Source organism: Puntigrus tetrazona, chromosome 16 (genome assembly GCF_018831695.1).
Source record: "Puntigrus tetrazona isolate hp1 chromosome 16, ASM1883169v1, whole genome shotgun sequence".
Lineage (NCBI taxonomy): Eukaryota > Metazoa > Chordata > Actinopteri > Cypriniformes > Cyprinidae > Puntigrus > Puntigrus tetrazona.
In genome coordinates, this window is record NC_056714.1 from 7,067,120 (window position 1) to 7,094,418 (window position 27,299).

Consider the following 27,299-nt stretch of genomic DNA (forward strand, 5'->3'; position numbering starts at 1 on the left):
TGCTCTGTGTATATTAATTATGAATATGTAAATGCACGTGCATACAGTATATCATTTTGAGAATATTTACATGTCTGTATTTATATTATGAACACATATATTTAATATAGAAACTTAACATATTTTTCTGAAATATCTGCATGCACGTGATGTATTAATATCTGTATAGTAAGTATACACAGCACACACATTGTGTAACGAAAACATATTCTTACATGATTTATCGACTGACAGCAATAACAGTATCTAATAACTTCTACTTCAGTTCCAAATGTTGCAAATAAAATCATTTCATGAGATAGTTTTAAAAAAGAATAATTCAGTATGTTTAGCTATAGCAGTGTTTCATAAGATCTGTTAAGAAACCAATCATCCAGGTGCTCATGGTTCTCAGGTTCTCCAAGAAATCAAATCAAATCAGCTTTAACGAGAGCTTCTTTAAATACTCCTTATTAGAATCCTTTCCTTGGTGTTCAGTCTTTCCTCTTATTCTCGCCGCTGTCAAACAGGCTGTGGCATCATTTATTTTCAGTTCAGTTTTCTTCAGGAGTGTGTGTCTCCCTCTGCTGTCTGATCCTCTGAGAGGAAGTGTCCGGCCAGCAGAGGGAGGCAGAGCCTGGGCAGGAGCCTGGGACAAGAGCACCACACCAACACACGGAGGACACTCTCAGGATCGTTGTTCTGCTGCTTTTGATGCTTTGGATTGAACCTTCAGGCATACATTTATTTATTCTTTAGATTTTATTTGTATATGTGTTTTTGATGATTGTCATCCAGCCTTTATGTCTCGTATAAAGTCATTAGGATGTATTTATATAGAGCTTTTCACAGATAAAGAGTCACAGAGTGCTTTTTAACAATATCATGCGATCAGATGTAGGCTAGAATAAAAGAGAAATCAAAACCAATATCACACAAATTCAATAGAAGTCTAAGCACGGTGTTAGTTAAAAGAGTATTTCTCAGTGTTAGACACATACATCTACATAGATTTAAGTCCTGTCAAGGACAAGATATACTTTACAGGGAGATAAAGCTGATTGTCTTCAACAGAAAAGTCATATGATATAGATATTTGGTTTATTATCCAGAAAAAGCATGTTGTTGAAGCACTGAGCGGGCGAGTGTGAGATCTCTGTTCTTTAGGACGTTCACAGAGGTCAGACGATCTAAATCAAGCATGCCATCTTTCCTCACGAATCTTATGATTACTTCTCATGAACTAATGTATAAAGATGAAACACTTAACTGTTTATCAAAGGCACAGAGGGTCTGTGAAATCAAATCCACGATCATCTCTAGAAATGTGTCTTAATGACCTGCACAATCAGGAATAACACTAATATAAGTAATACCTGACTCATCAGAATGATAAATAAAATAAAATAGTTTCAATAAAAAATGACGAATAAATGAATCTTGCCTGTTCTCAGAGACACAGTTGCTGCTTTCATACTTCTGTAATATTTTTTCAGTCAGTATTGAGTGGAAAAAGAACCGAGAGTGTTCATGTTCTCAGTGTTACTGTAAATGAAACACATGCTGAATACTAGACTTTCATGTCAATATCTGTCCAAACTGAAGAAATCCATAACTGTGTGAAGAAGTGGAGAAAAGGCCACACCCACAGGAAGAAACGGGCTCATCTGATTGGCTGATCAACCTGTCAATCACTTCTAACTCTTCTAACTCTTGAAATCACATGGAAATTAACATGTGTTTTTGTCCAACGGGATTTGCTAGATATGTAATACAAATTGTTGCACATTTTTGCATAATTGAATCAATTTGGCCTGGCTTGTTTGTAAAGTGTATCCTGATTTTTTGGGACTGCGCTGTAATCACAAGAAGAAACACATCTTCATTTATCATTTATCTAAACAAATCTTTATTAGGTGCAAAATCAGTCAGTGTCGCGGAAATAATACAATAACTGAGGCCAGCCGAAACCTTTGAATAATTGATAGAAATCAAATAAATATTGCAAGGCTTATTTCATGCTTTGTTCTGTTTATCATAGCTTTAACACAAAATAGAGTCATTATGAGATTTACTTCTAATGGGTTTTTATAGTTTAGGATTGGATCTGAGACAAGAAAACCTTACATGAGAGCGAGCCTAGCAGAGGAAGACATCGCAAAACTTTCCAAACCAAGTTGATTTCATACAAATCATCTGAAAAGAGCAGAACGTGAGACGGATGAGACGGATGTTTCTGTACAGACACACAGATCCTGTTTCTTGGACTGGTTTAGGTCCTGTGCTTTAAATCCACACGAATCAGAGAATATGAATGATTTCACTGGAGCTCAACATAACAGGAGCAGGGCTTTTCATTGGTGGTCAGGATAGACCAATCACAGCCGTCTGTGATGACAAGATAAATAATCTTACAAATGTAAAAATCAATTAAAAATGTAAAAGAATTGTCTGCTGTGGCAGTTTTTTTTTCTCTTAAATTGTATGTATATATACATACATATATATATATATATATATATATACATACACACATATATATATATATATATATATATACACACACACACACACACACACACACATATATATATATTAATGCTGTCAAATGTTAATCACTATAATTCATCGCATCCAAAATATTTTTTGTTTACATATGCATATGTACTGTATTTATTTTATCATGCATATATATAATTACTCACACACACATATATATATATATATATATATATATATATATATATATATATATATATATATATATACTGAAAATATTTACACTCTTCAGTCTTATAAGTGCATTTACTTATAATAATGACTTTCCACCTTTCCATTCCTCTTTAAATAAATCCCTCTTTACTAACTGTGGGGGAGTTGCATACATTTGCAGCAACCATGTGACACAGTACATGCACAGTGTTTATTTATTCTGTACGTACAGATACACGGAACACACACGCACTATCACGCTTTGCACGCGATTAATCGCGATTAATCGTTCAACGGCGCTATTCTTATCCTTCGATGACAAACCAGACGTAACGATTCCCCACGAGAGGATCCTTGAGGAGCGTCCGCGCACGCGCAGTGACGGCGGAGCATCATCTTATGGCGTGAGCGGAGGAGGAGCGGCCCGCGCATGCGCACCGCGGCAGGATTGATTCTGCCCCTCCATGACATCCAGCGGGACCGAGCGACTGCTGCTGCTGCTGCGCTATCGTCAAATACATGATCCGCCTAATCCCGCCGCCCTCCTCGAGCTCCGGTACCGATAGATAATAACGCGCTCGAGGCTGACGCACGCAGACGCGCTTCGGGGACGGTAATCGATCGCGGTTCGTCGAGGATGAGGCTGGTCGAGACGCGCGCGGATGGAGAGGAGAAGCGCGAGCTGCCGCCTCCGTTCAGAAACCCGTTCGCGCACGAGCTGCGCTTCACGGCGGCGGAGAAGCTGCAGGTAGGTGCGGCGGGGCCGGGGTTCGCCGTTGCGGCCTGCGCGTCGCCGCTCTGGAAGCGGAGTTTCCTTCCTGTGCTACATGTTGCGCTCGGCGCGAGAGCCAATCAGGATCGAGGATGCGCCGCGTTCGGCTCTGCGGCACGCGCGAGCGGCCTTTGTCTGAGCCAGCAGATGCGTTTCAGACATGTGCTCCGCCTGCACGTTCAGTTCGGATTGCTTTATCGGCATGACTGTGAATCGGAAAGGAACAATAACACGAAGGTCTGCTTGTGACCTTTTTAAAGTTAAGCAGCGCGTGACATGTGAACCGGCTGATGGTCAGTGTGGTGTACTGCAGGAAACGCGTTACACACGCGTTACACACGCGTTACACACACTCACCTGCTGTCTGTCAGGCTGAGACACATTCACACACATCTTTCACAGCTGCTGCGCTCCTAATAATATCCTAAAGACATGAGTAAACTGTAAAAAGTAAATGTGACCGTAAACAGTTGCAAATTAAAATGCTTTTACTTTTAAGCTCTTATGGTCCTGAATGTAAAGGTAACCTCAGAATGATTTTGTGGTAGCTGTGCTTTAAAATTAAATAGAAAATGATGTTGCAGTCACATTGCTTTAATAAAGTAATTGAAGTAGACGGGTAACTTGTCTATTTCTTCGGTGAGCGGTGTCTCTCTTCATGATGTGTGTGATCTTGTTGATGTTCAGGTCTCTTGGTGTAAAGAGATGCTCCACAGATAATCAGCTCTTCTGGGTGAACATCAGCCCGTGTGTCTCCACGGACGCCTCTCAGTTAGCTTTCTAAGGAAAGTCCGCTACTTCAAATACTTCGGTGTTGTTTTTTGTTCATTTCGTGTAGCAGACCAATGTGAGCGGAGCTTCCAGAACTAAATGCATCGAGGCTGTCGTCCTGCAGGATCTGAGATGATCAGAGGAAATGTCCTGTTCTCTTGTTAATTGGTTAATGGGCTGTTAATAATGCTTAAATGGGATATTTGCATGAAAAAGTGCAGGTTTTCGGCGTGTTTTCAGACTCTTGGGGGTGATATTTCATGAGATAAACATTGCGTAAGCGTCTGCCGCTTCTCAGGGTGACGCTGTCGTTCGGTCTGAAAGCATCAGCACACGTGAAGGTGTGTGACCCGTCGGCTTTTCAAGGACTGCCAAGCAATTACCATGAACTCAATCGCCCTCTCCGGGATCCTTCAGCATCACAATGTCGAAGGCTTTGCTTCTCCGCTCTGTGCTCCTGAAATCCTTTAAGTCTTCAGCTCTCTAATTAACAGACGGATCGTGAAGCTTCAGGTAATGAGCCATTGAAGTCGAGAGTTTCTTCTGAATAATCATTCTTCGGCGCTGGATGTCAGTCACATGCTCTCTTCTTCTCTGTCAGCGAGTTTTAACGCTCCATGACGTTGATCTCAGAAGAAGCTCTTCTATTCCTGTCATCCTGACTTCCTTCTGATCGTCCAGCTCTCATCTCTCGTCTCTTTTTTCCCTCCAAAGGCTGCTTTAAAGCTTGATCTGAACTTTTACTGCGAGGACGTTTCTGGAGGAAAATGTCCAGATCAGCGTGAGACCTTCATGCCTTCACGTCCGTGTAGGAGCACACGTTCTCACTTTTAGACCGTTTTTCCACCGAAGGAACCGTTATATGTTAAAAGCATCATCTGTGCACCGGGTGTGATGGTTTCTGATTCGTGGTAGTTTTCTGTTTGCGTGAACGCAGCAGTTTCTTCTAATTACACGCTTTCTTTCTGCTTGCTCAGCTCTGAAGTGTGTGCATTAGATTATTGTGTGAATGTTAATGGGCTCCTTGAGGAATCATTATATAGATATAATATTTAACTTGTTTACAAGTGGCGTAAGTGCAGGGGATTTTTACTGCAGAAGCAGAAGCGTTCTGGTCTTTATTCCGTCTGTCATCAGTTCAGAGTGTTTTAGTGCTCATTTAAAGTGCCTCCATTAGCATCGTTTTCCCCAGAGCTCCAGTCATCTGCTGCTGTCTTGTTTTAAAGGGCTAGTTCGTCCAAATATAGAGTCAAACTCCAAAATATATAAAGCGTTTAAAAGTAGGTTTATGAGAGCTTTGAGTGAATAAAGATAGTCATGAGTCGGTAATAAAAGTTTCCTCTTTCTGCTGTTTAAAACACACTCCTTGTATCTTGTACTCCTTGTACTTCTATACTATTACTACTGTTCTGCATTCATAAATACTAATAATATTGACACTAATATTTCATGCTTTTTGTGTTTATACCATTGACAGTAAAGCTTGAGTTATTAACTAACATGCAAAATCTGATTCTTTATATATCCCTCTCTCATTAAAAAGATTGACGATAAGAACATTTTATGACACAAAAAAAGTGTACAAAGTGATCATTTGATATTTTGTAATAGTGATTTTATAATTTCAAAATACTAAGCAAACAGTAGAAATAGATGACTAATAAACCAATAATTGGTCCTCTTCTGCCACCTACTAGTTATAAAGTTGAGCTTATTATTATTGTTGTTTTATTTTATTTTACATGGGCATCCCAGTAAAGATGAAAATATATTAAATAGTTAATTATTTTAGAGCTTTAAAGCGTTTCACACAACTATCTCAAAGTTTTCAGAATTTCTCTCAAAAGGTTGTAAAGGTTGTTTTTTTTAGTGAACTAGTTGATTAAATGGAGCTGAATCTGCTCAAAAACACCTCTCTCACGGCAGTCACTCGAAACGAACCAATTGCGTCACTTTAAAAAAAGAATATGCTGATGGAGTGAATGAACCGACTTACAAGTAAATGAAGGCAGATTTCTCAGCTTCACAAATAATAATGGTTTGTGTTTTGCAGCCGCCTGAGAATCAAGCTTCTGTCGCGTAGTTCCTCTCTGACCGTGTCCTGCTCTTTATGGCTGTATTTTAACGTGATCTTTTAGCTTTCTTTCAGTCGGTGAGATGATTCAGATCGCTTGCTTCTCGACAGACCTGCTTATTTTGGTTCACTTAGCCGTTTGTAGAGACGTGACCCGAAGCCGAGGTCACGGAGGCTCCAGATGATCTCCAGACCGGCTCTGCTCTCCAGGAGAACGCTTTCCTCTCTTCACGGAGAGATTGAGCAGTGAATGGAAACTCGGATCTCTGATCCAAAGGACAGGAAGACCGCGGCTCAGAATAAACAGGACACTTTAATCTACTTTGCATGAGTTTTCAAAAGGAGGAGGCTTTTTCTTCAAATGCGTGGAATAGGTTTGAGAAGTGCTGGGTTATTTGCTGAACCTCTGATTATAAAAGTCAGTTCCCAAAAGCAAACTGTGTTTGTTGAGAAGTGCTTGAGTTCATCGTGACTTCCTGTCTGAGCTTTTGGGTGCTTCACACCTCCTCTGGCGTGGCTTGATTTGAAGGACGTTTTCTGTACTTTACGGGAAGGTTGGCCTGTGATGAGACGCTGAATCGACTTTGATCCGGTTCTGAGGGTTCCTGACCAGTGAATGTCAGCGACGTGTGTTAGTTTGAGGAAGTGCGTTGCGATATGTTTTCATCAGCATTCAGCTCAGTTTGTTGCGCTGTGTGAGCGTTCGGTTTCTCCTGTTGCCAAACACATCTGTCTAAAATACCACGATATCATAGATGGAATGCTGTTGAAGACTAGATGACTAATACACAAAACACTAGTCTTCATAGAAAAGTGTTTGTAGAGTAAACACCACGCTGCACTTGTTCAAAGAACCAGTTCTTCACTTCATTGAGGGTGGAGCTGTGAGCGTCTGTTGAGTTCTCACTGCTTACAGACTGGGATGAAACCATTAGTGGACTTTTATCAACAGTGCCAACAAAGGCATGCAGATGAGAGATTTCTGAATATAACTAGGAAAATTGATAGGGCTGTCCAAAGCAGAAGGTAAAAAAATACAATAAAATAAAAAAAAAAAAAAAAAAAAACATTTTAGATGTCGTTCTGTTCCTGTAATTGAATCGTTTTACATCACGGTAAAATGCAAACACAGGAGTCATTCGTCTGAATGCAGGCGTCTTCTCCAATCTCCTCTTCCTGGACGTTTGGAATCTGAACCGGTTTTTGATGCCTAACCCTAAACCGTAGTAGAACTATATCAGTTCTACTGAACAATAGTATATAGTGATATATTTCTGGCACAGTGTCTTCAAGTTTGTTTGTTTTCTGACAGGTTGCCATAAATTTATATTTCAGTGTTTATGATACTGATTTTTAATGTGCTCATTAGAGCAGTTCTGGAGATGTTGATGTATTCCTGACTTCTTCATTCAGTGAGACCGCGGTGTGTGTGTGTGTGTGTGTGTGTGTGTGTTAGAGGTTAACTATGCGTGTTAAGCCATCATTAAAACCACTTTTGGTGTGTGTGTGTGCTGCACAAGAACCAGTGAAGTCTTTCCTAGCACGTCACACGTTTCGTCTCCAGTGTTGTGTTTGATGTTCATTGACTATCATGTATTTAATCTTCAGTGCCTTGCTGTAAGTTGCGTCTTAATTCAGGTTTGACTGACAGACTGCATTCTGACACCATGAGCTTCATGCTTTCTAACTATATCTTCACTATTTGCTGTAATTGTCATCAGTTTTACAAGTTTACATCAGTAGTGCAATAGATGTGCAAATATATACATAGAGGGCATCTGTTATATTTAAATGATTTTACTCTGCACAACTCCGTATGCATTTGGTTGGTTTTAATAACTGTACTTGAATTGTGCTTTAAGTAAGATACTAGTATAGGATTGGGACTTCATAGAATTGAATGAAGTTGACCGATGCTGCAGTGTGAGTCCTGTCTTCTGTGGAGAACATCCTGAAGATCAGGGACCACATGTGAGACTCTCTCTCACACAGTTATTGATTATTGAATTACTTTGGGGCTCATAACTGAGCAGAATGTCTCCTGTTTCCCAGTGAATGAATGATTTCCAAAAGCATCGCTAGCTAACTATGATGGTGAGTTGGTAAGGACGGCTCTCTCGAGGTCAAGTTTCTGTGAGGTGATGAAGTACCGTCTCTGTCTGGTGTTCGCTCCGAGCGTGTTTTTGTGATTCTGATGAGTGACGGGGGAATGATTCGCTGACTCTCATGACCTGCTAAACAGAACTGGATTTTAAGACCTTTCTTTGCCAAAACGTTCATCTCGGCGCAGAAGGAAACAGATGCTTGGCAGAAAGACTCACCTGTCAATTCTCTCCATCTGTTTTCTGTACGGAAACTAATTGGAAAATAAGAGCGACGTCCCCATGTGTGTTCCACAGAGGGGCAGTCTTACAGTTTAGATAAAGTATGTTCTACTTTAGATAGTGCATATGAAAAATGCTTTTCCATCGTTTGTGTAAAAATGATTTATTTACAGCAGTCAGTTAAAGACTAGTGATACACCAAAATGAAAATTCTGGGCCAAAACTGAAAATGCTTTGTAATGTTAATTATTACAACTATTTTTGTACAACTTTTTAATTGAACACAAGATAATGAAGAACAACAACAATTATAATAATAATAATAATAATAATAGTTGTTCCTGTTGTCAGGTAATGCACTCTGAATGAACATGAACTAATAGTGAACAACTGTATTATCATTAACTTTAAGACTGATTAATAAATGTAATGTTCGTTGGTGACCTTCACGCTCCGCTCTTACTGGAGGAAGACTGTAGTGATCAGATCTGGTCTCTGTGGTGCTGAGCTCCAGGTGGTCTGATCCACACTGGACTGTTCTTCATGTCCAAGTCTGTCTCTGTTTGGAGGTGCTTTAGTCCAGGTGTGACGATTTGACAGACTCTCTGAAGAACGAACACGAGGAATCGCTCGACGTGGAGGAAGTGAATCAGGATTGTTTCAGAACATGCACGATGAGTCGCCAGTCAAAACAGTCAAAACAAGGAGATGTAGGTTTCTTGAGGACAGCATTAAATAGACTGGTGTGTGTCTTTAAAGATGGGCCGTGTGAAAAGTGACCGAGCTGAGCGTCGTATTAACATCAGATCAGCTTTCTAGCGCTGGGAAGGACTCGAGGAGCGCTTCGTTTCTTTCCTGTAGACTCGGTGTTACTAACCTAAAGTCTGTCTACACCGGTCGCGACAAAGCGACTGTTGAATCATTAGAAATTTGTGTCAGCGCGTCATAAATAGAACGTGGCAGCAGGTTTGTGTCGGAGGTTTGTCATGCAGCGCTGATTATAATGATAGTTGGTGTGGACGCTGTAGAGTGTTGCTCTAGCATTGTTTCACAGAACTAATCTTTGCCTGGCTAGGCTACGTGTGTGTGGGGGGGCGGAGCTATCAAAATAGGGGCAAGACCATTTTGGGGTAGGGGGGTGTTTGTTTTGGTGATTTCAAATATCAACCTTGGCTTCCAGAAATCACTTTAGCCCGTCATTCACTTTCACCTTTTGATCATCCTCCCATGTGCATTTCTCCTGTGGGATACGCAAGATTAGATTTTAGACACTGATTCATAGTAAGCACAAAATACTTGAGATGGTTTCCAAAAAACATGTCTTCAGTGTTCCTCTCAAGGAAGGTCCGTTGACTTGTTGGCCGTGTCACACACAAGACCCAGTCCTTTCTACCTTCTTCTTTACAGTATTCCTGTAGCTCAAACAGGGAATCATTTCACCATAGGTTTGTGAATGAACTGACCGAATGTCTTAAGTGCTTTGTAAGCTCCTTTGGAAAGCGATGCCATGTGTGTAAATGTGAGTGGACCTGATCAGGAAAATACCCAAGTCTCGCTGGAAAACTACACGCCGAACTCGTATTTTAAACAAGCAATCAAATACTTCATGAGCTGCCCCGTAAAGGCTTAAACCATTACTTTTAAAAAGCTAAATAAAAAGACGAACTGGTGACATAATTTCCAACAAAATCACAGGACCCTAAAAAGTTTATTTATTCTTTTTTCTGCAATCTTGTTTTTAACAGTTACATTTAAAGATAAAATAGTTACATCTAAAGATAAAAGCTACACTTTAACAAAGGCTGTAACTGATATGAAAATGGATGCCCATAAAGACAGTCAATTAACTTTTACTGAACATTTGGTTTATAATTAATGAAAAGTTGCAATTTCTTTTATTCGGCCTGTAGAGGCCAGACACACACTCACACACACACACAGACAGACAAGTTGCAATTTCATTCGACAGACACACACACTCACACACACACACACACTAGTGAAAACACCGTAGAGCTGCTTTACTGTAGAAACTCTTAGAGAAGTTGTAACTCTATGTAACTCTGACATGGCAGCACTGCTTTTACTCCTGAGCAAAGAATAAAAACGTGCAATCACATTGTTACAAACAAAAGGAGATCTTATTATTATTCTTCTTCTTCTCAAGCAGTTTAGTTCTATCCCAGATCGAGCATGTTAAGTTGTCTTGAGCTGTATTGCGGGGAGGTCTCTTGTTGTGAGTGTTGAGTGAATGGCATCACGCTGGAGCCCATGGCTTGCTTCCCGTGATATTTCCAGTGAGAAGCTGGTGGAATCAGCAGATCTCTGTATTTTTAGCGCGCTCGTCCCACGCCTCCGCTAGCTGATATGGGATTTGGCAGGCTGTCGGTCTGTGATCAACTCAATTAAAGCGGCTCAGTGGAAAGCGAGGAGGCATCCTGAACGTCCTCCAGCGCTGTTAATTGGTCACTTTGAAAGCTATCAGTGTGCAAACGCGGTCGAGTGCTGATAAGAGCAAGGCAAATATTGACTGCTGATATCCCGTATCTCGCTGCGCTGATAAGAGCCGCTTGCGTTTGATAATCACAGGTTCAGGGCCCGTGAAGCTTGTGTTTGTTTGTGTTGTAATCGTGTCACACCTCGTCCTCCAGGATCTTGAGACGGCCTGGACGACCGCCGTACTCCACTGACTTCAGCAAGCCGCTTGATTCACTGTTTAATGGCTGATGGTCGTCTTTGCGCAGTATAGAAAGGATCTTTTAACAGCGCTGTCAAATGATGTCAACCTGCAGGACACTGATGTTGTGCAGTATAAGATAATATATCATGCATACTATATGAGCCATAAAAGCTTGACGTATCAAACATGATCCTCAGAAAACATATGCAAACGTGTGTGTGTGTGTGTGTGTGTGTGTGTGTGTGTGTGTGTGTGAGAATGTTTTAAAACATTTCTCCTTTTTTTGCTCCCTCAGCTTTTCCAAATAGTTCTCAGTCATCAAATACTGTCCTGTCCTAAACAATAAATCAATGGAAATATTATTTATTCAGCTTTCAGATGATTTTTAAATCTCTTAAAAAAACTATAATAATAATAATAATAATAATAATAATAAATCTATTTAAAAATAATTTATATATAATTTAATATTCATGTATATTTAGAAAAGATTTACAGTATGTGTATACAAACACATAATATACACAGTACACACATGTAAATAAACTTTTATTTTGAATGTGATTTAATCGTTTGACAGCATTAAACTTTTAAAAAAGGCATAAAGTACAAGTAGCATTCAGTTAAGAACAATGACATTTAATAAAAATATTTTAGTCAAATAAACAATTTAAATGAGCCCAGGGATCCTAAGAACATTCAAAAAGATTTTCATAACAGCAGCATTTTGCTTACTTTCATAGTTTTTTTTTTTTTTTTTTTTTTGTATTTCTATGATGTACTAGCCTTGTTTAACATTGAAAGAAATGATCTTAAAGTGTCTCAAACGCTCACGCTGATGGTTATTTCCTCCTCGCTGCGAAGCGAAGGCCTTACAGACGAGTGTGAAACAGGGTTTGGGGACACTTAACTTCTAGTGACTATCGTTGAATCGACTACAGAGACCGTCTCTGCATTTAATAAGAAATTGGTCACTCTCGTCATTACACATCCCTGTCATTATACTGTACAGTGCTTTGATGCAACCTGTGTTGTTAAAAGCGCTATATAAATAAAAATGATTGATTGATTGATTGATTGATTGAACACTGGTCTGAAGGAAACTAACCTCAGCTCTCCAAGCTTCCTTCTGCTTTAACACTGTACTGAACTCTGACCTCTGGCCTGACCGTGTGTGTGTGTGTGTGTTCTCTGCAGATCGGTTTGATGACGGTGACTCTCTTCCCCGTGCGGCTCTTCATCGCGGCGTTCATGATGCTGCTGGCCTGGCCGTTTGCCTTCATCGCTTCGGTGGGCCGCTCCGAGACGGCGGTGGAGCCCCAGAGCTTGTGGAGAAAGTAAAGAGCTGAATGACAGCCGTTATTACTCTGCTCTCTGCAGTGTTTCTAGTGTGTCTGTGGTGAGGTCAATCTCACTTCAGATCCTCTATTTGGTAAATCAGGAAGTTACTGAGAGAACTGAAGACAATCACAGCTCGAGTCAGCGTCAGCAGACACGCTAATGCTCCCGCTTCGGCTTTTTAACACGCCAGAGTGACGCACATCTGCTTAAACATCGGCATTACGCTGTGGTTCAGAAGATTGGGGTCAGTCAGACCTCTGCGCTCCATTTATTTGATCAAAAACAGTAAAAATAAGAAAATTAAATAGGAGCGCACAAATGATATAATAAGCTATACAGAATCATATTAACAAGAAAAACCTGCAACAAGTATAGGCTACAATCGTTTGTTTGTTTTCATTTTATTTTTATTTATTGCATATATTTGTTTCGTTTATGTAGCAATAATCATACAGAAATCTAATCATACAATAATTATTTTACAAGGATTGGAAATGTGGGAGTGTTTTTTTTAAGTATTAAGTAATTTTTCAGCTCTATAAAGTGATTGACAGACAGGTTGAGATGTTCAGCCGCTGATCTCTGCTCTTCTTCAGGCTGGTGGACGTGGTGCTGAAGACCATCATGCGGGTCATGTGGTTCGCCGGGGGCTTTCACTGGATCAGTATTAAGGGCAGACAGGCTCTTCCCGCCGAGGCGCCCATCCTCACCCTCGGCCCGCACTCGTCCTACTTCGACGCCATTCCTGTCACCATGACCATGGCGTCCATCGTGATGAAAGCTGAGAGCAAAGACATCCCGGTGTGGGGCAGTAAGTCTTCTCTTCTGATGCTTCTTAACTCCTGTTCATCCAAGAACTGCGGAGAACGTCGCCTCCGAGACGCTTCCAGAAAGCTCCTCACACGTACCTGATACAGTCCAAATAATGTCATATGTACATTTTCTTTATCAGTTATCTTCTGTGTAAACAGTATCTTTGTGTTTAAAGCAGCTTTTGAGTTTCTTTGCAGGTATCTTTCTCGAAGCGTCTCGGAGTTTCTTCTTGTCGTTCAGGCAGACTGATGATGATCAGAAACAATCCTAATTATTCAGAATAGTTTCTGCACTTTGCGCTAATGACTCTCTCCTCAGATTCATCCAGGAGCTGTGTAGAGTTTTAGGGTTTACGACGAATGCCACAAACCACAGCTTGGTCCCGTTCAAGCGCTCTTTAGACCTGAGGCCGAGATCGCGGCCGAGTGCTGGTTTAGATTAGATGAAGCTGGTTAGGGCTAATTTTGGTGTGAGAGCTAAGCCTCTGCTCAGCCGGCCGCTCTGAGCCTCTAATCCTCACAGACTGAAGATCTCCGTCCAGCGGCTGAGGAAGAGGAGCTCAGTGTGAAAGACAAACATCTGATTCTGTGGCAAACAAAAACTTACTAAACGGCTGTTTTCTCTCTAAACGTCTGGTATAGTGTCATTTATTGCCGCGAGTTTTTCAGAATCATTAGTTTCCAGTGTCACGTGATCTTCAGAAATCATTTAAATGATTAGATCTGCCGCTAAGAAACATGTCTGATTATCATCAATGTCGTGCCTCATGACGTGCATTAGAACGGCGTTTATTTAAAATGGAAATATTTTGTGAAGGTATAAATGTCTTACTGTGACTTTTGATCAATTCAATGCAATTAGAGGAATAAAAACATCATTTAAAAGATTAGCAGTAAAGCATGTTGAGTTCCACACAGCTCCTCAGATTATTAGAAGCATCGCTAGCTCTCTGAGCTTCACCCTGATGGAAAGCGGTTGGAGAGATCCGCTCAAGACGTCTTTGTGCCGCTCTGGAGAGTAAGAATAGCTCCTCACCTCTAGAAAACCTCTGAAAGCTGTCTGTCTGTGTCTCAGCTCTCATCAAATACATCCGGCCCGTGTTCGTGTCGCGCTCCGATCAGGACTCCAGGAGGAAGACGGTGGAGGAGATCAAGAGAAGAGCTCACTCTGGAGGAGAGTGGCCGCAGGTATCCTTACAGCTTCATATCGGCAGCCATCCTCTCAAACTTTATCAATTAATGTTAAATATGGAGCAGAAATTTAAAAAATGGCTTGCAGTTGTGTTTATGTATATTTTTATATCCTGTTGCTGAAATAGGCTTCCGTGTGCATGCTTGCACTTTATAGTTCTCTTTTAATGTTCCTCAAAAAAAAAAAACTAAACGAAAAAAACTCTTTTCAGATAATGATTTTTCCAGAAGGGACGTGCACCAATAGAACCTGCCTGATCACATTCAAACCAGGTGTGTGTGTGGTGTGTGTGTGTTGGATAATACATTATGTGATATTGTGCTGATTTATTTCATTATGTACTTTGTTTAATTTCCAGAAAGTGAACCATCCATGTTTTAGTATGAATTTGTATTTAGGATAACAATTTAATAGAAACACAGCACTAATTTAATGCTTACTTTCCTGGTATTTAAACAGCAGCTGCAAAAAATGAACAGCACCAAAAAACATTTACTTTACCAAAGAACATCATCACTGAACTGTGCTCTTTCTGCCTAATGAGCATCCCTACATTCAGAAGTGTGTGTGTGTGTGTGTGTGTGTGTGTGTGTGTGTGTGTGTGTGTGTGTGTGTGTGATCCAGGAGCGTTCATCCCTGCGGTTCCTGTCCAGCCTGTCGTGATCCGTTACCCAAACAAACTGGTGAGACATCTAAACTCAGATCAGCCCGATCTCACGAAGCCTGCATCTTTAAGTAACGATCAGTCAGCGGTGTGTGTTTGTGTTGTGCTTCTCGTTGCAGGACACGATCACGTGGACGTGGCAGGGCCCCGGAGCGTGAGTGCTTTTCTTTGGGCTCTCATAGCTGTAGTGCAGAATATATTCAAGGAGGGATAACTCTGCTCTGTTGCAGGTTTAAGATCCTGTGGTTGACTCTGTGTCAGCTTCACAATGAGTTCGAGATCGAGGTGAGGCTCTTTTCTCCGTCATGTAGAAGATCTTCTGAAGAGCGTGTGAGAGATGTGTGTTTGGGTTGTTGTGAGGATCAGTGGTGTTCAGCACTTCAGTAGAGATGACTTCAGACAGAAGACAGGAGATCTCGTGGAATATTAGATCAATCATGCAGAATTCTGTGCATTTAATCAGATGGTGATGTGGACGTGTGTGTGTGTGTGTGTCTCTGTGTGTGTGTGTCTCTGTGTGTGTGTGTCTCTGTCTGTGTGTGTGTGTCTGTGTGTGTGTCTGTCTGTGTGTGTCTGTGTCTGTGTGTGTGTGTGTGTGTCTGTGTGTGTGTGTGTGTCTGTGTGTGTGTGTGTCTGTGTGTGTGTGTGTGTTCACTGAAAACAGTATATTTACACATGAACGTCATCTAAGAGTCTTTCAGCAGCATTTATTTAAAAAAAAAAAAATCTAATAAGAGATACAGAGAAAACCCAAATAAAATCTATTAGCTTGTAGTACTAATATTTTGTATCAGATAATTAAATATCACATAATTTTCAGTTTTAACAGTAGAGCTCTGTTAAACAGCACAAATTTTCACATTTTTTAAAAGAAATTAATTGTTTTATGCCTTCATTTGTTCAGTACAGATTTTTTTTTAATTTTTTAGATTACATAAGTCCAGGGAAATTCTGATAGCACTTTTAGAAAACAATGAAATATTTCATAGGGCACTATTATATCAAAACTAGAAAATGTAAACATGCATTACAATAATTCTGAAAGCGTTGCGGTGTTCTCGGTGTGCCGAGCGGTCTTTAGAAGTCCCTCAGACCAGTCTTCACTGTGCCTCTCTCTTCCTCTCTCAGTATCTGCCCATCTACTCGCCCTCAGAGGAGGAGAAGAAGAAGAACCCGCGCTCTTCACAACGTGCGCCGCTTGATGGCAAAGTAAGAAAATATTTACAGAAATGTGTTGGTTTAAATATTTGTTATTGTCCGTATGCTACATGTTCTAAATGACTGTTTAGTGCATTATATACAGCGTTATGATTATGATTATTTTATTTGTAGTATTTATTTATTTAAAACGACAAACTCAGCAGCAACAGAAAACCTGCTTGCAGTTTATATTTTATTTAGGTGGAAACGGGCCTTTTGTGGAGGAATTAAAACAAAACAGTAAAATCACGAAACGTAACCTAAAATATGAATTAATAAAAAATATGTTTTTAATAAATAACTCTTAAAAACTACTTCTTTTTTTTTTTCCCTCCTCATTAATTACGATGCCTCTGTTAATCATTTACATTATAAAATCATTGTTAATCTAGTGATTAATAGTTTTTTTGTAGTTCACTCATTTTTGCATCTTCTTGAGTAAGGAACGCTATAGAACACCTCCAAATAAATACAATCTTAATCTTGTAAAACTAAATAAATAAATGCATTCTTTTAAATACAATTAAGCTCTCTAATTCTGATACATACAGCTATAAATGCCTTGTTCTTTATTTATAAGCATATCTATTACGAAGGAGATTAAAAGGCTCAGTTATCATCCTGACAGAACAAATAAACAACACCGAAGAATACAGAACTATTTCAAGATGCAAAAATATGAAACTGTATTCATTTATCAAGTGTACAGTCATACAGCTTCATTTTTTTATCATGAAACAATACAATATTTCTGTGTTCTGTATCCCTCTGTGATGTTTAACTACTTTTAACTTAATCTGACTTGATCATAAATTAACAGGAACATGTTAATAAAGCATTTTTTAACACACTGAGCAATTATTATTGTTTAAATAATAAGATATAATCATGTATATTTAAATAATTTCTCAAGAACAAGGCATTATAGCCTCAACTGCTAAATTACTGCATAATAATGTTGGAACGATGGTTTATGAAGGTCGTTATAAACCATGAGTATTTAGTAATGCGTAACTAAAGATTCATAGCGTGTAGTGTTTGTGTTTTGTTTCTGCGTCTCTTCACTCGCAGCATCCATCTACGAGCCCTTGTTTCAGAGCACTTATTTGCTTCTTGTAGGGCGTCACTTCCTTCCGCAGATAAAAGGCTGAAATGTTAGTCCAATCAGACAATACAACAGTGTTTGCTTAAACAGGGGTCAGGGGTCCGATGGAGGAGTGGCTTGTTGTCTCTGAGGGACACGTGCTCCGGGCCGAATGAGTATCAGAGCAGACCTCATCCAGAGGTGGGCAGGGGATATGGGACAAGTACGGTCAGGCAAGAGAGAATCTATTTTCCTCAGAGGAGAACACACATCATCCTCTGTACTTCTCACTAAAGGAGGTGAACGTGTCACTACGGATCTCCAGAATCAGATCGTAGAGGATAAGGCTGCTCCTGATAGCCAGGGAGGATGTGGACCACAGAGATGGATCTCTCTCTGACACGGGGAGGGTTTTCATCCGCATCCAGAGAGCTTGAATCTTTGGGTCTGGCCTATGAGAGGTCTTGAACGCTCTGGACCTGATCTGACCTGAATGTGATCTTGACCATATAGAGTGCTAGAGCGGACTCCAGCAGATCTCTGGATGAGGCAAAATAGAGAGGCTTTGAGGCCTGAGGTGCTTTCGTACCGTGAAGTTCTAGGAAAACGGTTTGATCGTTCCTAGAGAACCAGTTTCTCCCTCGGACGTTTTTCTGGTAATTTGTGGAGGCTGGGAAAAGAACAAATTGTTTCTTATGTGTTTGGTCAATCAGTGTATGCTTGCATCACGAATAGTTCCTATAAAAGTGTTTTAGAAGTAGGAGCTAATTTAGTTCCCCTAAATGAAGAACTAGAACTAAATGTGTTTCTATTTGGAACGTCTGCAAGTAGTTCTAGGAAGTATGAAAAGGTTCCTTCAGTGCTAAAACTACTGTGGTGTTAGGAAAGAGAAAATATAGTTTGTTTCATCAGAGTTAGACATTCTCACCTTGCTTTTAAGTGATACTACAATAAAACAAACAACAACTGTACGGCCGTTCCCTCATGTCATATGAGATTTAATGGTGAAACAGTAGGAAAGTATCCTTTCGTAAGTAGATTTAGGAAGAGTGTGCACCGTCTTGAGACCAATTACCAGACTGGACGCACTCAGGGAAATTGTCATACGAGGTATCTTTACAGCTTGCCCAGTCATCTATGAAGCATTTTGAAGAGTTGCATGCATTGTCCATCAATCCTGCACGAATCAGGTATACACGCAAGCTTTCCAGAGTTATCTTGCTCCCAAAACCAGCATCCGTGCACAAGCTAACCATGCCTGACTGTTTATGTATGGATGTAAAGAAATGCAGGCTTTCCACCCTCCTCCCTGAGTCCACGGAGAAACTTGTGTCTGATAAGGGCATTACGGATTTACTTGGATGAGATACAGGCTTTTATATGATCTGAAAACCTCTGAAACTCTAAGAAGGGCAAAGCGCTGTCAAAACAGTATCTCACTGGATAAGAGTGGGCTATAAAGCTGGGTCCACTATTTCCAGCAAACCCAAGGGCCCATTCTACGAGAGGAACGGCTGCGTCTTGGGTGTCCTTTAAAGCAGCTTCACATACATTTTTGAGATTTTGTAAAGTGCCTTTGTGCAGGCAGTGCTGAAAGCACAATAAAAATAATAAAGGAAAGAAGAACATTTAACTTGTAAGTTAAGTGAGGAAGGTAGGGATGCCTGAATGTTGGGGCTTTTCTATAACATTGCGACATCGATTATAGAGAACATTTAGTTATGACTATAACCTTGACTCTCTGAGGAAGATGAGGAAGACGTCTCACCAGAGGACCCGTTATTCTTTTGCTCGAAAGAGGTGTAAAGTATGCCATTCTGGGCCAGCTCTGTGGTTTATATATGAAGGGGTGGGTCTCGTTGGGCGTGATTAAATATGGCTTTATGAATGACCACATAGTGAGACAGAACCAGCGTCATAATCATAACCAATGTGTGTTATGTCTGAAGGGCCCTACAGGTCCCCGCACACAGACTACTCGTTTGAAGACTGTCAGCTGGCCATGGCGGAGGGTCAGATCCGGCTGCCCGTAGACACGTGTCTGCTGGAGTTCGCTAAACTGGTGCGCAGTCTGGGGTGAGTCTCGAGATCCTTCCAGACCTTGAGGAGGACGATCAGAATGCAGGAGATAAAATATTTTAGGTTTCTCAAAATAATTATTTTTCAGTTTTGTGTTGAAATTAATTTTTAATTTAATAGATATTTCCACTGGAAAAATTACAGTAATTGAATATATATTTTTTTATTTTTCCAGTATTAAATTATTTAAATAATTTGTTTAAAATATCTAATCTAAATTTTTCTAGAGAGTTTTATGATTTAATGTAAATGTATGGTCAAAAAAAGGCATTAGCACTTTTTAGAATGCAATAAAATGATTATATTTTTTTTGTTAAAAGTGCTGCTCATGACAGGTTTACAGTATTTACTTGAGTTACTGATAAGTTCACTCTGTGGCTTCGTATCACGTCCTTCTGATGTATTCATGCGACACGTTTCTGGCCGCATCGTGTGATTTCTGTATCTGATGTGAATGGATGTGTGCTGGTTGTGTCTGAACTGCTGGTGTTGGGTCTCAGGCTGAAGCGTGTGAACTCCGAGAAGCTCCTGCAGGGTTACGGGAAGCGGGCTTGTAAACTTCAGGGTCAGAGACTGAGTCTGGAGGACTTCGCCCAGTTCCTGGAGCTGCCCGTGTCAGGCGAGCTCAGACACATGTTCGCTCTCTTTGACGAGGTAAAGAAATATCCGTCCTCACAGGAGGTTAATCATCCACCATCAGATGCGATCGAATGTCCGTTTACTCTCTTTTCACTGATGAACTCAAACAACAGCTAAATCCGTCTCGTCTCTCTCTGAGCAGAATGACGATCACTCGATGGACGTCCGGGAGTTCGTGATCGCCTTCTCTGTGGTGTGTCGGCCCGCAAAAACACTGGACACCATCAGGCTGGCCTTCCAGGTCAGATGAGTCGATCGGTTTGGCTTTTCTGCAGCGTGGCGATGATGCTCGGCTCTGAGAGTCTGCTGCTTTCTGTGATTCTTCAGATGTTCGAGGCAGAGGAGGACGGCGCGATCACGGAGAACGAGCTGATGTGCATCTTGAGGACGGCGCTGGGCGTCGGAGAGCTCAAAGTCAGCCGTCTCTTCAGAGCCATCGATGAAGAGGACTCGGGCAAAATCACCTTCGGTAAGAGCATAGCATTGTGTAGAAGATAAACAAGTTTCGGGAGGATCACGGAGGGCCACTTACTCATTAGTGATTATACTGGTTATCCTCCTGAGCAGTGCTCATCTAGTGACGTCCGGCACCCCTCATAAAAAACAAAAGAGAAGCTTTAAGGGCTCCCTGCAGTTTCCATCAAAATAAACATCTGAGAGTTTATTGTTAGAAAATGAGAAAATTATTAGGAATTATAGCCGTAAATGTGAGTATTGCAGTTTGACCTTATAATGTAATATAAAATTATTTGTTATATAACTTTTCCTCTTTTCTTTGTTGTTGTGGTTTGGAATATTTCAATAGTAACACATATTTTACTTTTATTTAGTCATTGTATATTAATATTGAGAGTTTATTGTAATGTTTTGTACATATGTTATATTATTATTATTATTATTATAAATATTTACACATGCAGTATGTTCTGAAAATATTTGTACGTTTACATTTATATACAATATAAATTATGTGAACATTAATATAAATATATAAATGTATGATGTAAGCAACTTATTTTTCATAAATATATACATGCATGTATGTGTAAATTTATAAAACACACACACATACATATACACACACATATATATATATATATATATATATATATATATATATATATATATATATATATATATATATATATATGTATATATATATATATATGTATATGTGTATATGTGTGTGTATGTATAAAAAATATATTGGATGTGATTAAGCATTCGACAGTTTCTTAATAATACTAAAATAGAAACGATGCAGTAGCTTAGCGGCGGTTAGCATTGACACGCTTGAGGTCAGGTTAGCAGCTTCGTCTGAACGGGGTTGTCCTGCTCTGACTCGTGTTTCTCTGGCAGAGAGTTTTCGGGAGTTTGCGGATCAGCATCCAGACTTCGCCGAGCAGTACCTCTACTCGGATAACGCCGGCTTCGGCAGCAGCTCCCCGACCCACGCCGCCAACGGCTTCTGCGCCGACTTCAGCCCCAGAGAGCAGAAGAAGCTGGACTGAGTGTTTACTTCCTGCTGTCTGTGACATTTGATTGGTTCCTGTACGCTTGCTGGTTTTCTCTTCCCCTCGGCATCATTTCAGCATCACTGTTTTAAAAGCAAATTGAAGGGAAATTTATGTCTTTTGCTTTTTTTTTGTGTTTGTTTTTTTTTTGGTCGGAGAAATACTTGAAAGCCAAGCACTTCTTTAGTTAGTCATCGGGGGACAGATACTGACCAACTGCATGTTTTTGTAATACGGGATGGAAACGTCCAGTCAGTAATGAATGCAAGCTGTTTTCGCTCCCGTCCACGTCTTTGGTTTTCAGTCTGCCATGACTGTAGATGCCTTTATGAATTGCTAAGTGAGTATTTGCATGGGCTCGATGCTTGATAACAGTATTCTTCAGTGTTTGATCTGCTCGTGAGCGCCAGTGACAGATATCTGATCTCTGTCTCCTCCTGCTGGACCGACCCGAAGGCCAGATTTGAGGCGCACAAAACGACTAGATGAAGTGCTGGTCTGAATCAGAACGAGCCGGTTTTATTATATTATTATTATTATTATATCTCCTGATTCCTTAATATTTGGTCCCTTCGCTCAGGGGAAAGCGGCTAACGGTATTTGTATGTTTTATTTCTTCCCTCGTTCTTTTGTAGAGTCAGTTGCGCAGACAACCCAACAATCATTTCACCATCGCATCGCAATCAGCTCTTTTTGGTTTGTTTTGAATCTATTTTTTACATTTTTTTTTTCAGGTACTTCAGATCTTCTTGCGTTAATATGGACCAAATCCAGAATACAGACTGAGAGTCAGGAATCTGATCCGTGTTATTCATCAGATAAAGTCAATAACAGAGTGTTTACCTTTTGATAAACATATTCCTGTATTTTTCTATTTTTCACCCACTGAGGCAAGTGAAAAATTGGCGTCAAGTCCAGTAATTTGGCCGATTCAAGTGGCTCATTCTAATATTCTAGTGGATTTTTATCGTCAAGTCTTCCTTTCTTCCCTTGAGCTTGTCACGTTCGCTCCCTAATGAATGATGTTTTGGGGTAAAAACGAGTTTTAACACGCACCCGAGGGAAAGAATCTACTGCCTGATGTAATAGACAACATTTGCTGATTTTTATTTATCTATTTATTTTTTCCGAGTCACACAACGAGGCCGAAGTGAAGGGTTTATTTTGCTAAAAGATGCTGTTAATGTTGGTGAGCTGAAGGTCTGATGAGTTTCGTGTTTGATTCACACCTTTCTAGTGAAATCTCAGAAAGGACTTCTCTGTCGGTTCTCAATTCAACTCACTTTTTTGGCGAAGCAATATTTTATTGATGTCACCACCTTTTTAAAAAAAAAAATATTTCTGATATGTATTTTGAATATTCCGAGTGCTGGGCATTTTGTGAATTTTGATATACATAAAAGAATTTCTTCTCACTGCCATGACAGATTTGTGATCTAAAGTGTTATTTTCAGATTGACCTGACTAGTTAGCTAGTAGCTAGTATGATTAGCTTTTGTCTTTCTACACATTCTGTGATGGTTTCCTCGCTGATGGCACGATGTATGTAACTGTGTTTTTTGTTCTCAAATCGATAGGTTATTTTTTGGCCTTGTATTTCAATGTAAAGTTTAATGAGGAAAAGAGAATGTATCGACAATCCATCACAATCAGCAGTCAACGTCCCGTCTCAAACAGGAAGTGAGCGGCGGCTCCGGAGCCCGACGTACGGGGTCTCTGTGCTCATGACGGCTCCGGTCTCCGGCTCGTCGGTCCGTTTTCGTATTAGCTCATGCTGGCACTTTAGATTTTGAAGCGTTCTTTTCACGAATCCTCTAGAAACGTGACGGTCTGCTGGTGTAACCGGTTACTATCTACAAGTTAAAGTGATCGGTTACTGTTTTCTGTGTTACACCGATTGGCTTCTGTTACGTTACTTCTATTTAGCTGTAACCGGGTTACAGTGATCATACTGTATTGCGCAGAAAGGGATTGTGGGTTTGCTCTGGATCTGATGGGGATGTAGTTCTTGGGCGGGTCTTAGCTGATGGCAATCATTGCCTTGGTTTTTGACCACGGACCACGGACAAAAACGGTTTATTAACTAGTTATTTCATTGTGATTTTATTTTTGTTTTATGACGCATTGACCCCAAATGAAAATCATCACAATGAAGCAAAGCGTTATTTCTGTGAAGAGAAAAAGAAATAATAATAATATAATAATAACAACAATGCTGTTTTCAATTAAGCAATCATTTCATTGGTGTTTTGAATTAGACTGATGGTAAGGCGGTCAAAAGTGTATTCAGTTGTCATGAAAATATCACGTTTGCTGGAGTATTACTGACTTTAAGTCGTGTGTGATCTGAGCAAACCTCGGTCTCCTTTCTCCCAATCAGAAGCTGTGATTTTTACAATCTTTGTTTTTCATCAGCTTTGTAATCTAATGAAATGAGGACCCAGCATCTCTCTGGTGTGTAACTTTCTTTGATTTGAAATACCTCACAGAAGACCTGCTCTGCTCTGTGTTCGTAAAGGTTCCTGTATTTATTTCTCTGGTGTCTGTGACGCATGTCTAACACCGAGCTGAAGAAGAAAGGCTGAACTCCTCCGGGTCATGTGTCTTTCTGATGGCTCTCCTGACACTCGTCCGGCTGAAGTAGATCTTAGCTCTGTTTTCTATTTTGCCCTGACTTTTATTTTGTAATGTATCGAGAGTCATTTTTACAAGATTCCTGGGCTTGTCTGTTTTGACTGCTATGAAATGACTTGTCATTCTGACTCTTTAATAAAAAAGGGACACTTGACCACATCCTCTCTGTCTCTGCTTGTTTTCTAGCGCCCTCTAGAGGAGCGGATGAGACGATGGGTTCAGACCTTCATCGTAGAAAAACAATAACCATTAAACTGTTGTTTCAGAGTTTCTGCAGATCTTAGAGAGTCTTAAGTCTTTAAAATATCTTTCGTTGGTGTTTTGTTTTTCACTACAAATATCTAAACATCCTTAAATAATCATGCATTTACTTGATGTACATCACAGATAGGATGCCTTGTTTTCTGAGAAATTTCTCAAAAAGCATTTATCCTTAAAACCTGATCTGTCAATACATCAGGGAAGAAAAACTCGTTTTCTCTTTAAATTCATTCCATTTTTTTTTCTGAGCAGGTACCAGGCACTATATTAGTTCTTGCTTTACTCATATTAGTTTAGTTTTTCTTTTCTGTCGTTTTTCTTTTCATGTAAATGAATTTTGATTCGGGAATCCTTAGATGGTTTTGGTAACACTTCAGGGTTCCTTAAGGGTTGTTAGACAGTATGATGCATTATAATGTCTGTTGTAATACTTTTATTTATTGATGTTAATAAGTGTAAGCAAGTTCATGTCGTGTAACAATGAATTGATAAATCTTATAATGTATTAACTAATTATTGGTTATAATTATTCATGCGATTGTACAGGTCATTAAAAGGTATACTTAATGCATTAAAACTAATTTATTTCTCATTTATTATGTGTAAAGACTATAAGTGTCACAGTAACACTCATCTTTGCAGAACTGTAGTAATTCAGCCACACTGAAGGCTTTTCCATCATGAAGTGTCTTTTTAAGGTCATGCCACAGCATCTCAATAGGATTCAGGTCAGGACACTCAAGTCTTTGTTTTTCTTCAGCCACTCAGAGGTGGACCTGCTGGTGTGCTTTGGATCATTGTCCTGCTGCAGAACCCAAGTTCATTTCCGCTTGAGGTCACAAACAGATGGCTGGACATTGTCCTTCAGGATTTTATGGTAGACAGCAGAATTCATGGATCCATTTATGACAGCAAGTCTTCAGGTCCATCACACTACCACCATATTTTACTGTTAGTATGATGTTCTTTTTCTGAAGTGCTGTGTTTCTTTTACTCCAGATGTAATGGGACAAACACCTTCCAAAAAGTACAACTTTTGTCTCATCGGTCCACAGAGTATTTTCCCAAAAGTCTTGGTCATCAAGATGTTTTCTGGCAGAACTGAGACAATCTTATATATTTTCTCTCAGCAGCGTTTTTTTTTGTCTTGAACATTTCTGTCCAGTCTCTTTCTTACGGAGGACTCATGAACACTGACCTTAACTGAAGCGAGTGAGGCCTGCAGATCTTGGGGTGTTGTTGTGGGGTCTTTTGTGAGCTCTTGGAGTAATGTTGTTCGGCCGGTCACTCCAGAGAAGATTCACCACTGTTCCATGTTTTCTCCATTTGTGGATAATGGCTCTCAGTGGTTCGCTGCTGTCCCAAAGCTTTAGAAAAGGCTTTATAACATTTCCCGATAGATTTCAGTTACTTTCTTTCTAATTTGTTCCTGAATTTCATTGGATCTCAGCATGATGTGCAGCTTTTGAGGATATTTGGTCTACTTCACTTTGTCAGGCAGGTCTTATTTAACTGATTTCTTGATTGCGATCAGATGTTGCTGTAATCAGGCCTGGCTGTAAAAACTGCATGCTGTGTTTACTTGTGTTACCTTTGATTAATATTTAAATTTGTTTGATGATCTGAAACATTAAAGTGTGACATGCAAAAAAAAAAAATACAAAACTAGCAAGGGGGCCAACATCTTTTGACACCGCTGTATATTCTAGTTTTAGTGTTCTAGTAAAGACATTTACCTTTGAAACCAAGCCTTATTCCTCAGATTTGCCCTGATAAATCCAGCAGAAACCCTGCTTTTCCCTCATTTATACTCGCAGTTAAACCTAAATGTATTCAGACACTTTCAACATTTCTCACATTATCACAGTTATGTGCTAAAGTTTAGAAAATGTTAATAAAATACGAAAGAATTTAAACTGTGTAAGAAGAAATGAATCTTAATATAGGATAAGGTAGAAAATAATGAGGGTTTAGAAGTTATAGAGGATCTTTATCAGAGGTATTTTATAAGATTCATCTGAACACTTTTGATGAATGGAATGTTAAAATATAGGTTCAGTGTTCAGACATGATTATTTCAAGGAAAATCGTTCTGCCTGGTCTATTTGTCAGTTTTTTAAATGAATGTTTCTTTATTGTTTTAAGCTGTATAACTGTGCTGGGATCAGGGTCTCTCTCTCTCGTTTCTCTGAATTATTTGATTCATATGTACAGTGTATAGATTGCTGGAAATCATAATTCTTTAATGGCCTGATGTGATTGAATGATCAGTCATGGATCAGCATCTTCTGAAAGCTCATCGCTGTGTTTTTCCTGCTTCTCTCTTAAATGCATGAGTGGATCCGATGAATAGTGAAAGATCACTGAGTGACAGCAGAATTTCTCCCGCAGTGTCCTTGTTCTCACAGAAGTGTTTTCATGAAATGACGGATGAACTGCTCTTTTAATTGTCTTCAGTCAGGTGTGCAGCGCAGAACGGCTCTATGGAGGATTGTTTAAAAGCAGTGAGTCCTACCATGACAGTCGCTCTGAAGAATCTCTTATTGTCTGTGAGAGAGAGATATGTG

General features: G+C 39.8%; 1 protein-coding gene across 1 annotated transcript; it reads left to right on the forward strand.

Annotated features, from left to right (window-relative positions):
- Nucleotides 1-3,114: 3,114 nt before the first annotated feature.
- Nucleotides 3,115-22,045, forward strand: LOC122360223 (lysophosphatidylcholine acyltransferase 1). The gene is given in 15 exon segments (XM_043260644.1): nt 3,115-3,439; nt 12,510-12,649; nt 13,250-13,464; nt 14,541-14,653; nt 14,869-14,929; nt 15,282-15,340; nt 15,441-15,475; nt 15,552-15,606; nt 16,450-16,496; nt 16,498-16,530; nt 19,565-19,681; nt 20,185-20,338; nt 20,466-20,564; nt 20,651-20,792; nt 21,683-22,045. Coding segments are annotated over 15 exon segments (1,533 nt in total). The 5' UTR covers nt 3,115-3,328; the 3' UTR covers nt 21,835-22,045.
- The last annotated feature ends 5,254 nt before the right edge of the window (nt 22,046-27,299 follow it).